Source organism: Littorina saxatilis, linkage group LG7, assembly GCF_037325665.1.
Source record: "Littorina saxatilis isolate snail1 linkage group LG7, US_GU_Lsax_2.0, whole genome shotgun sequence".
NCBI lineage: Eukaryota > Metazoa > Mollusca > Gastropoda > Littorinimorpha > Littorinidae > Littorina > Littorina saxatilis.
In genome coordinates, this window is record NC_090251.1 from 36,154,243 (window position 1) to 36,167,051 (window position 12,809).

General features: G+C 51.4%; 1 protein-coding gene across 1 annotated transcript in view; it reads right to left on the reverse strand.

Moving 5' to 3' along the window:
* Positions 1 to 12,809, reverse strand: part of LOC138971326 (RUN domain-containing protein 1-like) — a 37,518-nt gene that overhangs the window by 2,732 nt on the left and 21,977 nt on the right. The window contains exons 11-15 of the mRNA XM_070344046.1: positions 7,971 to 8,100; positions 7,602 to 7,694; positions 7,030 to 7,140; positions 5,641 to 5,831; positions 5,120 to 5,214 (exon numbers count right to left, since the gene is read on the reverse strand). Coding sequence (XP_070200147.1) covers positions 5,120 to 5,214; positions 5,641 to 5,831; positions 7,030 to 7,140; positions 7,602 to 7,694; positions 7,971 to 8,100 — 620 coding nt within the window. The remainder of the gene's footprint in view (positions 1 to 5,119; positions 5,215 to 5,640; positions 5,832 to 7,029; positions 7,141 to 7,601; positions 7,695 to 7,970; positions 8,101 to 12,809) is intronic.

Sequence of the window (12,809 nt, forward strand, 5' to 3'; positions counted from 1 at the left end):
AAGACAACCATGCCAAAGTCTGCAAACCTTGGGATGTAGTAAAGCCCAAAAGGCTTGTGAGAAAGAAGTCAGCTCAAAATAAGAGTGACCAATCCCCACGAAAGAGCGAGAGAGAGACATCCAAGCACTACGTACCAGAGTCCACCTCGAAGAGAAAACTCACAAATAGAAGGTCGCCAGTCATCCCCTACCAGTCCCTGCGAACGCAGGGAGAGAGGTAGCACCCGACAGCAGCCACTTACGACTGTGCGTAAGCTACCGGAAGTGAGGACCCACGGTGGTCAAAAACCGATGTGACTGGCAACCATAAACAAAATGGCTAAAAGCCAGAATGTTCCCAAAACAGTCTGCTTGAAGGTAATCGAGAGTGAATCAAAAACCGAAAGCAGAAAACCAAGACTGGTAAACGTAAACCGTGAAGCCAGCCAGCCATAAGACTCCCGAAACCAGAGTTCTCAGGGAAAAAACAGGCAGTAAACTTCCTAGCCAAATCAAGAGCCTACCTGAGTTTGGCCAGAAACCCAGAGCGCGTCTGTCCCTGTCTGAAGACAGAGTCCAACTCGGAGAAAAACGGACAACCGCCCTAGACAAAGTTGCCTTTTGTAGCCGGGCGACTGTAAGGAAACCCGACCCAACGGACGTCATCCGGACTCGCCTCATACTAAGATGAGGAAGAAGAGAGGAAAGGCCCAAGACTGAAGTCACAGGAACCGAACCTTAACTAAACCTCTGCCCGAAGGAGAAGAGTAGCCAAAACCTGAGAGAGAGGAGGAAAGCCACAAAGAACTACTCCTCAAACATCCATTGTCCAAGACAATGCCCCCTCAGGAAAACCTGAATGTTACTTCCGAGGCCAACTCAAGTGAACCTTAAGTTTGGACGAAACACCAGAACGCGTCTGATCACTAGAGAAAGACAGAGTCCGACTCGATGAAAGACAACAAGGACCAAAGTCCGAACGTTTGTGGCCAAACAGGGGTAACCTGAAGCCAGAGAACCCCACAAGCCACAAGAAACGGGAAGGCAACAACCACCATCGCCGCAACGTGGAATGGCTGTTGCCCGGCCAAGGCTGCCTATTGGCTGCCAGCTTAGCTTAACCAGAGGAATGAGCATGCTTCTGCTAAGCATGTTTCTGAGTATGCTAGCCCTACCTTCCTTCAACCTTTGTAAAGCAGTCAGAGACCTGGTGATCTCTACTCGACTGAATCTCTACTGCAGGCAAAGTTTAAGCGACTCTCTTTGACTGTTCAGGGAACTGAGAACGCGAAAGAAACGAGTCCCTCCGACACCCGCCGTACGAGCGTAGAGAAGGAAGGGCAGCCTCATCTGCTCCATGCTCACCCTAGCAAGGGCTGGCCAACAGAGTAGAGAAAGGAGGCAAGTTCCAAAGGCTGAATAAGCAAGAAGGAACAAAAGGTGAAGCCCGTGTAGCCGAAGCCAGCCAAGGCTGAGCATGTTCCGGAACTGAACCATAGTAGAAACAGCGGCAGAACCAAAACACTAGAGATACCACCTTCGGGAGGAGATGGCCTAGCCAAAACCTGCAAACCGTGGTACCTACAAAAGGTGACTAAGGAACCGGAAGTAGAAAAAACATCCTATCTTCACGGAACGGAAGTCCGACATCGACAACAAAGTCAACCAACAAGGAAGCCACCAATGTCGATGCACCCAAGGGAAATCCTGAGCCGAAGCTTGAGCTGCGACGGAAATCCAGAACGTGTTCGATTGCTGACTAAAGACTGAGAACCAGAATAGCTCAGCTACGAACGCAAACCGAAGTCACAGTTGCTGGTGGTAAACTGATGAATGAGATGACCGGAAACCGGAAAACCATCCAACCGGAAAAAGACCTGACTTATCCCCCTACTGACGGTCGTGAATAGGGGAAACGTCCAGGGCCACCCGAACTGACTAGGCAGTAAACGCAACACCCAACAGGTAAAGTGAAGACTGCCCCGGCTGAGGCTAAAAGCCTAAATGCCCGTAGGCCAGCCGCTGTTCCTCACCCACCGACCTCCGAAGGAGTGTCAGGAAGAGGAGAAGTGTATCCGAACAGAGCCGGAAATGCAGCAGACAAAACCGCAAAAAACGGAAGCGAAAGATGCATAGAGTAGACTGAGGCCGGAAGCCCGAACGCCCGTAGGCCAGTCCTCTGTCAACTCCAGTCAAAACCGCAACGTGTACTTGAAATGGAGGACTTATGCTTCCAGTAAAACCGGAAACACCACGCCGACAACGGCTGCCGCACTGGTGAAACACAAATGCCCACGACGGAACAAGAGTGAGACAGACCAGAAGAGGACTGGGGCCGGAACCCGAACGCCCGTAGGCCAGTCCTCGATCAACCCCAGACAAGCCACTACGTGCGCTTGTGATGGAGAACCTATGCTTCCAGACAGGAAGTGTAGGAGGCCGAAGCCCCGCCCGGGAAAACCTTCGACGTGACCTCTGCCGCAGCTTAGAGGACAGCGTTAAGCCTTTTTCCCAATAACCAGCCCGTGTGGAATCGCTGACGACAGACTGAATGTCCGACACAACCGGCGAAAAAACCGAAGTCCACGTACTGGTGGAAGGCCGGTGAAACGGCATAACCGGAAAACCGGAAATCCGTCCCCCCCGACGTCGTCCTAACTCATGCCTCGACCAGGCTAAGAGAGAGAAGACGGCAAGTCTGCAGCCGCAGCCACCGGAACGGCAGTCGACGCGACAACCGAAGGTTGAAACGCTGACTACATCGGCCAGAGCTGAGACACCACCTGCCCGAAGGGCTGGCGTTGCTCCTCAGCTACCGACATCCGGGAGGAAGTGGAAGCGAAAGGAGCAGTAAATCCGGGTGGAGCCGGAAAGCACCAGACGAGACCGCGAAAAGCGGAAGCGCCGAATGCGAGGACGGAGGCCGGAAGCCCGAATGCCCTAAAAGGCAACGTCCGGTCAACCCCGGAAACGACCACAGCGGGTGCGTACGTCAGAGGACCTATGCTTCCAGCGAGTGCCGGAAGCGCAGCGCCAGAAACGGCTACCGCCATTGCTCCGCCACACAATGGTCTTCGAGGAAGCCAGGGTGTGACTGAACAGAGGACGAATGCCCGGGGGGCAACGTCCGGTCAACCCCGGAAACGACCACAGCGGGTGCGTACGTCAGAGGACCTATGCTTCCAGCGAGTGCCGGAAGCGCAGCGCCGGAAACGGCTACCGCCACTGCTCCGCCACACAATGGTCTTCGAGGAAACCAGGGTGCGACTGAACAGAGGACGAATGCCCGGGGGGCAACGTCCGGTCAACCCCGGAAACGACCACAGCGGGTGCGCACATCGGGGGACCTGGTCAACCCCGGAAACGACCACAGCGGGTGCGTACATCGGGGGACCTATGCTTCCGGCGAGTGCCGGAAGCGCAGCAGTCGGAAACGGCTAGACAACTCCGGAAACGACCCCAGCGGGTGCGTACGTCGGAGAAGTAGCCGGAACCAACTGCCGCCATTGCTCAGCCACACAATGGTCTTCAGTGAAGCCAGGGTGCGACTGAACAGGGGTTTGCGGGTCGTGAACCCGCCGAAAAGAGCTGTGTCCCAGCAGGGACTGTCCGACGGCCTCACGAGGGCCTGTGGACCAGCTCGACTTACTTGAATCGCCAACCACAGCGGTAGAAGACGAAGAAGCAAAACATCCGCCCTAGACAACGTCTCGGCCGGAAGCGTCAAAGAAGCCAACAAGGTGACGTCGCCCACAGACAGCGGGACCAACGGAAGACGCAGGCTTGGAACGCGAAAAATTCTTCACAAAGATAAAGCAGACACCTGCAACACCTGATCTGCTAACGGCAGAGAAGGCGAGGAGAAGAAACAGGACGTACAACAGTATATGACTGCCCCACAAAGTGTTTGTTCGAGGCAGAAAGAGTAACGAACAAAACATAACAAACATGTTAAATCCGAAACCACGACCAGTCCTACGGACTGGTAGATACCTGCTAAAGCCTAGCCAAGTAAACCACTGTCAGCAACGCTGATACACAAAATGGCGGCCAAGCGATAAGTTACTGGACAAAATTTAGAAGTCCAAAACGGACGAAAATTAAGCAATAACAAAAATTCCTGTCAAAGTAATGACGAAATATGAAATGGCTTACCAACTAACAAAGCAGAAGGCAAAAACGCAGGTAAAGTAAGGAGAACCTCACCATAACATAGGCCTAGCCACATAAATAAGCTGTCAGGAAAGCTGAGCAACCGAAAGTGGCGGCCACAAGATAAGTTACTGAAACGCATTTAGGAGTCCAAACGGACAAAAAGTCAGCAACTATAGATAAATTCCTGTCAAACCAAAGACAAGAAGGAACAAGCTTACCAACTAAACAAAGCAGCAAGCAAGTAAGAAGGTAAAATTACGTTTACCTCCAAAATACATCGGCCTAGCCACAAAAATCTGTCAACTCATGCTGACAACAAAAATGGCGGCCAACAGTAGTCACTGAAATATCACAGGTCCAAACACGGACGAAAATCAGCAACTACAACAAATTTCCTGTCAAAATAATGACCAAAATGGAAAGAGCTCACCAACTACGAAGCAGGAGGCAAGATAGACGGTAACGTGGCCGGTGGGTGTCAAAACAACACCAAACAGCGCAGCCACAGGGGAGCCCAAAAATCAACAACCTGCTCCCTCGAAAGCTGTAAGGTCGAATGATATGAACCACGTGTTCAGTAGCAGTAGTGACATGGCATGCACGATGGGAGGTAACTCCCCGGGTGTATGGTCATTACCATGGCTACGTTTACACTTTTTGTGGTTGGGGTTGCTTCCCTTAGACGGTTAGCCTTTTCAGAACCTAGCATCTCCGATTGTGTCAATGCTACATGTGATTCGGAGTAGGAATATGTAATTTAATCCAGGTACATGAACAACGACTTTTGTGTTTCTTGTAAGTCCTCTACACAAGCACTCGCACATTCAAAATGTTCAGTCAGAAATTTGCTTCCCTAATATGCCAGCCTTTCTAAATTCTGATGCCAGGTATGAAAAGCCTCCGCCAGCATTTCTAAATTCTGATGCCAAGTAAGATAAGCATCCGCCAATGCGAGTGCAGCTTATTGTTATTGACAAGCGTGTACCTGTGCGAGCCACATAACTCCAGTCTTGATAGTACGTGTCAATGAGGGTCTGCGTCCTGAACAAGAGTCGAAGCCATGTCACCAGTTTACGCTCACTGCACAAGGAATAACAATCATTTAACATAAAAGATTACAGTCTAAAAGTCATTAAAGCAAAAGTACAACCACTGATATTTTGTGTTGTTGTTCTTGGGATTTTTATTTGGCGAGTGTGTGTGTGTGTGCATGCCTGCGTGTGTGTGTATTCCTTGGTGTGTGCATGCTGAAGTGTGTGTTTTGCTTTGTTTTGACGCCCCTTTCCTGACACATTTGTCAATCAGCCAAATTAATCCAGCAAAACAGTCAGAATGCAGCCACGCTATTCATTTTGGACAGATCATAGTGTATGGGAGAAGGATGGTACCGTTAACAATTACCTCACATTTCTCAGTTTTGGCTGTTTCACTCTTGCATCAATAAAAACTACCCACATATACTCACACATTCACAAGATTAATACTGTAAACACAACAACAACTGACTTGAGGGCAAGACAGATGAAGGCCTTGAAGTAGGAATCCTCGCCACGTTTGTGAGGAACGTGGGACTTGAGCACTGTGTCGATGGCTCCCAGCAGCGTCTGCTTGGCGGTGATGGGCTTGCCCCCCACAATGTCCAGGTGAAAGGACTGTGACAGCATGCGCGCTGGTGACTCATTGTACTCACGCCCATGCTGTGGACAAGAGAGGGTACAGTGATAACGGTGAGGGTATGTATAAGACTTGATACACTAGAAACTCAGTGAGGCACATGCAAGAAATATGTTAAAGAATGGAGTGAACAGCAGCTTAAGGCATCTACAGATTCACATTTCTTTGACTGAAGGTTAGACACAGGCTATGTAATTGGAGACAAACTCTCGTGTTTATACAAAAGCTTACGGAAAATTGCCCACAACTGACTAAGGTGGAGCCAGCTGGTGCAGCGCTCGTCAGTGCAGTGCCCAAACAACCCTGGCAGGTTACGGCTTTAACACAATGGGCTCAATCAAATCATTGATAGCCTGCAATCAGACCACTAACCCCAGCCGCTTGCAATTCAAATTTTGGTCAACAATGCAAAAAACATTCAGATATCAATCCATTTTAAATGGAATTCTCCCTATTTTTTACCATTGAATGCTCACAAGCATGCATTTTTTTGTAGTCTTGACCACCCACCTAAACATGAAATTTAGTAGGCCACTGACGTCACATTGCTCAAAGAAGGAAATCCAATGTTCAATCAATATAATAGATTTCAAACCCAGCAAAATCATCATCAAAATCTTGTCTTCCTCTCAGACGCCCTTTCAGTCCTACAGGCCCTAGAGAACGACAAACTCCCACAGCTGGCCAAAGCATTACATATGGTCAGACAAACCAGAAGAGTTGTCCTCCAGTGGATACCAGCACACTGTGGGATACCAGGAAATGAAAGGGCAGATGAGCTGGCGAAAGAAGGAGCCGTGGAAGACCAACCTGAAAACAGTGTCAGCTTTAGTGAGCAGAAGACAATCATCAAGGCATTGATGAGGCCAAGGACAAACAGAGATGACTACCACACAATGTCCAGAGAGCAGCAAGTCAACCTCATCAGGCTGCGTACTGGCCACAACAGGCTCAATGCTCACATGAACCGAAAGTTCAAGCTGGCGCCATCACCAACCTGTGCCTGCGGTCAAGAAGACCAAACAGCGGAACACATCTTACAGCGATGTCCCTTACTAGATGAGGAACGAAAAGAAGTGTGGCCATCACCAACTCCCTTGCAGACCAAACTATACGGCAGTCGACAGGAGTTGGAGAAAACGACAACATTTATCACCAGTGCTGGACTGATCGTGTAACCTCTGCGAACGCCAAGAAGAAGAAGAGATCATCAAAATCTACCTTCATTTCATAGAACTTGGCCAGGAGATCCCAGGCATGCATCATGCGAGTGACATCCCCAGAGCGGGTGGGGAAGCAGCCAAGCGGCACCATGCTTGTGCTCTGACCCATCTGCAAACAGACCAGTAATGGCACATGAGGATAAGAATAACATTTTATATAGTCCTGTGAGGTTACCCTAATGGAAATTCCGGTTGCTTTCTCTCTTGGGAAAGAAAATTGGCATACAATACTACCTAATTTGTTTTTTTTCTTCTTTTTCCTGCATGCGTGTTTTCATGTTTCCAAGTCAACAGGCAGAGCATGGCAAACTAAGTACAGTCCAACCTGTCCTGGGGACCACCTCTTGATCGCGAGCACCTGCCCATAAAGACCATCACAAAGAATCTCCAGTTTTGTTGTTGTTATTTGTTCATTTACACAGGCATATGTGGCTCTTTATGGCTGGAAACGGTGCGAGCTGGATGTCATAGGAGAGTAACTTTCCCGTCAAAAAAAGTTCTTGGGTCGGGAGAAAAAAAAATAGGGTCAATCGGGAAATCAGAAACATTGAATTATTTTCTTGGCCTTACCTCCATCAGTCCGTGCTGCATGAGATCGCGGACAGCCATGGCCAGTTCCTTGCGTACACACTGCGTCAGAGCTGGGCTGCTCATCTGTTCCGCCTGCAAAACACAAACATTGTCGACTAGAAGAACATCCCTGCACCATGGCTTGACATTCACTTCGTTAGTCTAGCTAATGCGCAGTAACAATGTATTCAAGCAGAAAAAAAGGTTTGTGGCCGAGAGCTCACACAGCAGCTACAGCAGTAAAAATATCTAACTCAATAAGGATTCCATTTCCTAAAACAAGTGAAGAAATACTGTTTCATATATTTCAGACCGAATGTTCATACCTGTTTGTCAACAGCCTGCAGTTAACAAAAGCCGACTCCTCACCTCGTCTGTGTCGCTGGTGTATTCCTCGCTGTCGGAGCTGTTTGCTTGCCAGTCTTTCTTCTCGTGCTGCTGTTGCTGGGCAAACTCCAGGGTGTGTGTGATGGACACTTCCAGCTTCGCTCGCAAATCACTGGAACAGAAAAACAAGCCCAAAAATGTGAAATCTTTTCACGGCCAGACGCTTACTGAAGTTCCAGAAGGCATGTGCCCAGAGACACACCTTGGATTATTTATTTATTTTAGCTTCTTAAGTCCAAACCTAGCAAAAGGTTATTCATTATACCTTAGAATTAAGCCACACACTGAAGGGTCTCCTTGAATAACATGCAATAAGCATGATAAAAAAATATTAAAAAATTCTGACAGCAATTCTCAAGCATTTGCAGTCTTTGAAGATGCTGGGATTACTCCTGCAAACATTCAATATGACAAATTCTTTTCATTCTTCTAAATGCTTTGAAAAAAGACTTAAAAAAATAAGTTTAAAGATATATCTGACAGCAACTCTTAAGCTTTTGGAGTCTTTGAAAATGCTGGGCTGACTCCTGCAAACATTCAATATGGCCAATCCTTTTTATTCTTCTAAATGCTTTGAAAATCGAAAATTTCAAAACTAAATTTTCATTTAATTAATATACTTACTCAACTCACATAAATGGCATTAACTTCAGTTCATTGCTAAGATATTGAAGTAGTACTCGACCCTGGTAAGGGGGGAAGTAACTCCCTAAGAAAAACAATCCGTAGTCAAGGATGGGAGTCACCTCCCCTACCGGTAACCCGCACATGCGCGGTCCTGCTACCGGCCGTCATTCCCCCACGGAAACACACACCTGTAACACATATAATGTTAGCGGGGATGGATGGGAGGGTATAAACGATGTGAGTTGAGTAAGTATATTAATTAAATGAAAATTTAGTTTTGAAATTTTCGATTCAATCACATATTCTTACCTCAACTCACATAAATGGCAGATTGCACATAAAGGCGGTGGGATACTCACATTAAACTCTTGGAAGTATCTGGCCTGCGGCAACCATGGCTGGGAGGCAGTTGGTACCGTCCGGGTGAGTGCTGGCAATGTCCCGGAGGTAGTAGCTGAGGAAGACATCTTGAGACGTCCAGTATGCAGCTTTGAGGACGTCTGACATCCTACCAGACTTGAGGACAGCTAAGGAAGTTGCCCACGCTCGAGCCTCGTGAGTCCGAGGTGATCGAAGAGGAAGGACTGACTGCCCCCCCCCTTGTGTCTGCCACCACTGATAGGCATGCCTTATAAGTGTGGAAGACCATCTGGTAAGCGTGGTTTTTGCAATGTCTTTATTTCGGGCTGTATTAATCGAAATAAACAACAACTTCTGAGCTGATGCTCGAATCGGAGCGGTACGCAACAAGTAAGCCTTAAGCGCACGTACCGGACAGTTAGAAAGATCCGGATCGCCGGGGGCTAAAATGTCCCGAAGAGGCCGAATGGAAATGATCGGTGAAAGTTGGTCAGGTTTTTGATTTTTGGCGAGAAAATCGGGACGGAAACGCAGTGAAACCGAGCCGTCTCTTTCAAAAGTGATATCACGGTCTAAACCTGAGAGGCCGTGGATCTCGCTGCCCCTTCGCGCGGAAGCGAGCAGTATGAGCATGAGAGTTTTGCGCGTAAGGTCAGAAAGACTAGCGTCTTGTAAAGGTTCGAAAGCACTAGAACGGAGAAATTCGAGTACTAGCAGAACGTCCCAAGCCGGAACAGAAGTTCTCTCCGTTGCAGAACTGAGGGCCGTCCCAGCCTTGTGAAGTCGGATTCCAGACTGAACTGAGCGCCGCCTGAAACGGGCGCTTGTGGGATCTGCCTAGCAGAATAAGGGACGACATGGACTCCATCTGGCCCTGTACAGACGCAAGCGTCCGGGCTGGAGCTGACTGAAGCCCTAACAGGGAAGACAGAAGGGCCTGCAGTTTGTCCACCCGGCGTTGAGTGGGACGGACTGTCCACTCCCGTGAATCGAACGCCATGCCAAGGTAAGTAAAGGTCTGCGACGGAGTCAGCTCGGACTTGGTGTGGTTGACTCGGAAGCCGAGATCCTGAGCCTGGGCAAGGACAAACTGGGTATGCTGAAGGCAGAGCGCTTCCTGCTGATGAAGGATCAGCCAGTCGTCCAAGTATGCCCTGAGCCGAACCCCGTGCTGCCGAACGAGGGCACAAAGTTGGCGCACCACCATGGTGAATACCCAGGGAGCAAGTGACAGCCCGAAGGGAAGGGCTCGAAACTGGAAGATTCGGTCCCCCCACAGAAAACGCAACCACTTCCGGTCCGCCTCGTGCATGAGGATGTGGAAGTAGGCGTCCGTCAGGTCGACGGACGTCACCCAGTCGCCCGGGCGAAGCGCCTCCCTGACGGTCGCCGGCGTTTCCATGGTGAACCGAATTTTGCGCAAAAAGCGGTTCAGTGGAGAGAGGTCTAAGACTGGCCGCCACCCCCCGGAAGCCTTGGGAACAACGAAGATTCTTCCGTAAAAACCCAAGGAGGAGTGGTCGAGAACCTCCTCTATAGCCTGCTTCTGCAGCAAGAGAAGGATTTCCGCCTGAATTGCCTCCCGAGCGTCGAGGCTGGCCGGGAACCGGAAATTGGCCGGCGCTCTGGACAAAGGGGCCTTGCCTTCCTGCCAAGGAAGGCGGAACCCCGATCGAATCACCCCCATGATCCATAGGCTGCTTGTCCGAGACAGCCACACTGGAAGGGCCCGGGAGAGGCCGCCTGCTACCGAAAGGGTAGAGGCTGGGGGGGTGACTGGATCGGGGGGTCTCATTGGGGGTTGGGCTTGCGCCCAGACCCCCGCTTCCCAAAGGAAGGTTTACGCTGGTAAGGGCGGGAACGTGAACCACCCCTACCTGCCTGAGACGACTTCTGCCCCGAGGCCTTGCCTGCAGCTGGTGCAGAACTCCGTGGTTTGTTACCGTGCTGCTTAAGAGCGAGTTCCGTCAGTTGCACCACATGATAGTCACGAGCCTCCTCCGTTTGCTGCCGGAGGGCATCCAAAGAGCGTGATCCCAGCAACGCACCCTCTGAGAAGGGAGAGACTCTCAAAGAGTCTATGGTGGCCTTATCCGTCAGGCGTGAGCCGTTAAGAAAAGCCTCGCGCCTCCAAAACACAACCTGAGAGTAGAGCCGAGCAGCGAGAGTCATCTGACTGTCAGTGACCTTCGCGAGGGCCGCCAAGAGCATGGCAGCATCAGCCTCAATGGCATCGTCACGGAACCTAAAAGGTTCGATGGACGAAGCGATGGCTCTCGTGAGAGACCGAATGAGCGTTTCCGCTAAGGAGGTCAGTTCGAGGGAAGAACGCCCGCTCTCCTCCAGCCCGAGTAGACTCTGTTCCGTACACACGGCAGTCCTATCTCGGCTATAACCGTCCTGCCGTAAGCGAGCCAGTTCCGGAGTCACCGGAAGTGGAGCTGTGGGCAGCGAAAACGAGGAGAGAAGAGAATGTGGCCTGCTAGGCAGCCGCGATCTTCTTGAATTAGCTGGGAGGCCGCCGCCTGCCTGAACCGGGGCTAGCCAAGGCTGAGCAGACGGGGGGGCTTCCCCATGAGCAGCCAAGAGAGGGTAGGGTGTGTTAGCGTCCGCCAACACCTGAGCCATCACAAAAGGGACGGAAGGAGATTCAATGAACCGGAACTTCGCCTTCGTGTCCCCCGCGCCCGCAAAATCTGCCAGAGCAGAAGGAGGGGGTGCGACCACAGTAGAATCGGCGGAGACACCCTCAGGGAAATACCGTGAGGTTATCTCCGCAGCCAACTCCAGAGTAGGGCCCAGTTTATTGGGAATCCGTAAAGGGGTAACAGATTCAGAGCAATCCTCATCCCCTTCCTGTTCCTCTCCAAAACCTTCCTGATCTCCATCAGAAGGAGGGTCCGGTAAACCGGAAACCCACCCGTCCACGGAAGCGGAAGTGGCTAGAGTCGGTTGAACAATAGACGGAAGCGCCGCAAACTGTCCACCAACAGCACCGCCGACAACCGGAACCGCCGCGGCGGAACCGGAAGTCGGGGCCGGAAGTCGATGCGTAACCAGGGACGGGATAGCAGGGACACTGCCACCGGAACCACTAGCCCGCTGTCCTCCACCGGAAGTGCCTGCCACAGCACAACCGGAAGTCGAGGACGACAATCCGCGGGCAGGCCCGACCGGAAGCCCCGAGGGGCAACCAGAGGAGCCTACCCCCTGCGAACTCCAACCAGGAACGGCGGCAGCCGAACCAAGAGCTACAGGTCGATGACCGCCGACAGAATCTTGTAGGCCAGAGCTGGGCAAACAAGACGCTGCTGCCTGCCCCCCAGAGGCCGGGACAGCCGAAACTGATCCCAGGGGGGCAGGCTGGCGCGCTACGCCGCTCCCTAGCGCACCCGCCACGTGATGGACGGTGTACTGCCGGGGAGGAGCCGTCTGCGAACCCGGCGACGCAAGAGCGTAACCCGGGCCCGCAGGCAAGTGTGAGCCCCCAAAAAGATGGGGACTCCCACAAACGCCGCCCAACGCCGAAGCGCTGGAACCGGGCGGCGCTAAGGCCGCGAACCCCCCTGAAAAGGCAGGGGAATCCGCAACCGAACCAGAAAAATCCGGCCCGAGATCAGCCGACGTGATCGTCGCGGACGGCCGCAGCCTAGAAAGAGAAGCCACCCCCCCCACGCCAGGCGGGAGGGGAGCGACAGGCCTTTCCGCCGAATGTAAGGCAACTAGGTCATGTTTCAGAGTAGCAAACATAGCCAGAATTTCTTCCCGCGACACGGACTCGCTAGACCGTGGCGTCTGCGAGCGCGAGAGAGGAGAAGTAGAACGTTCCCGCGT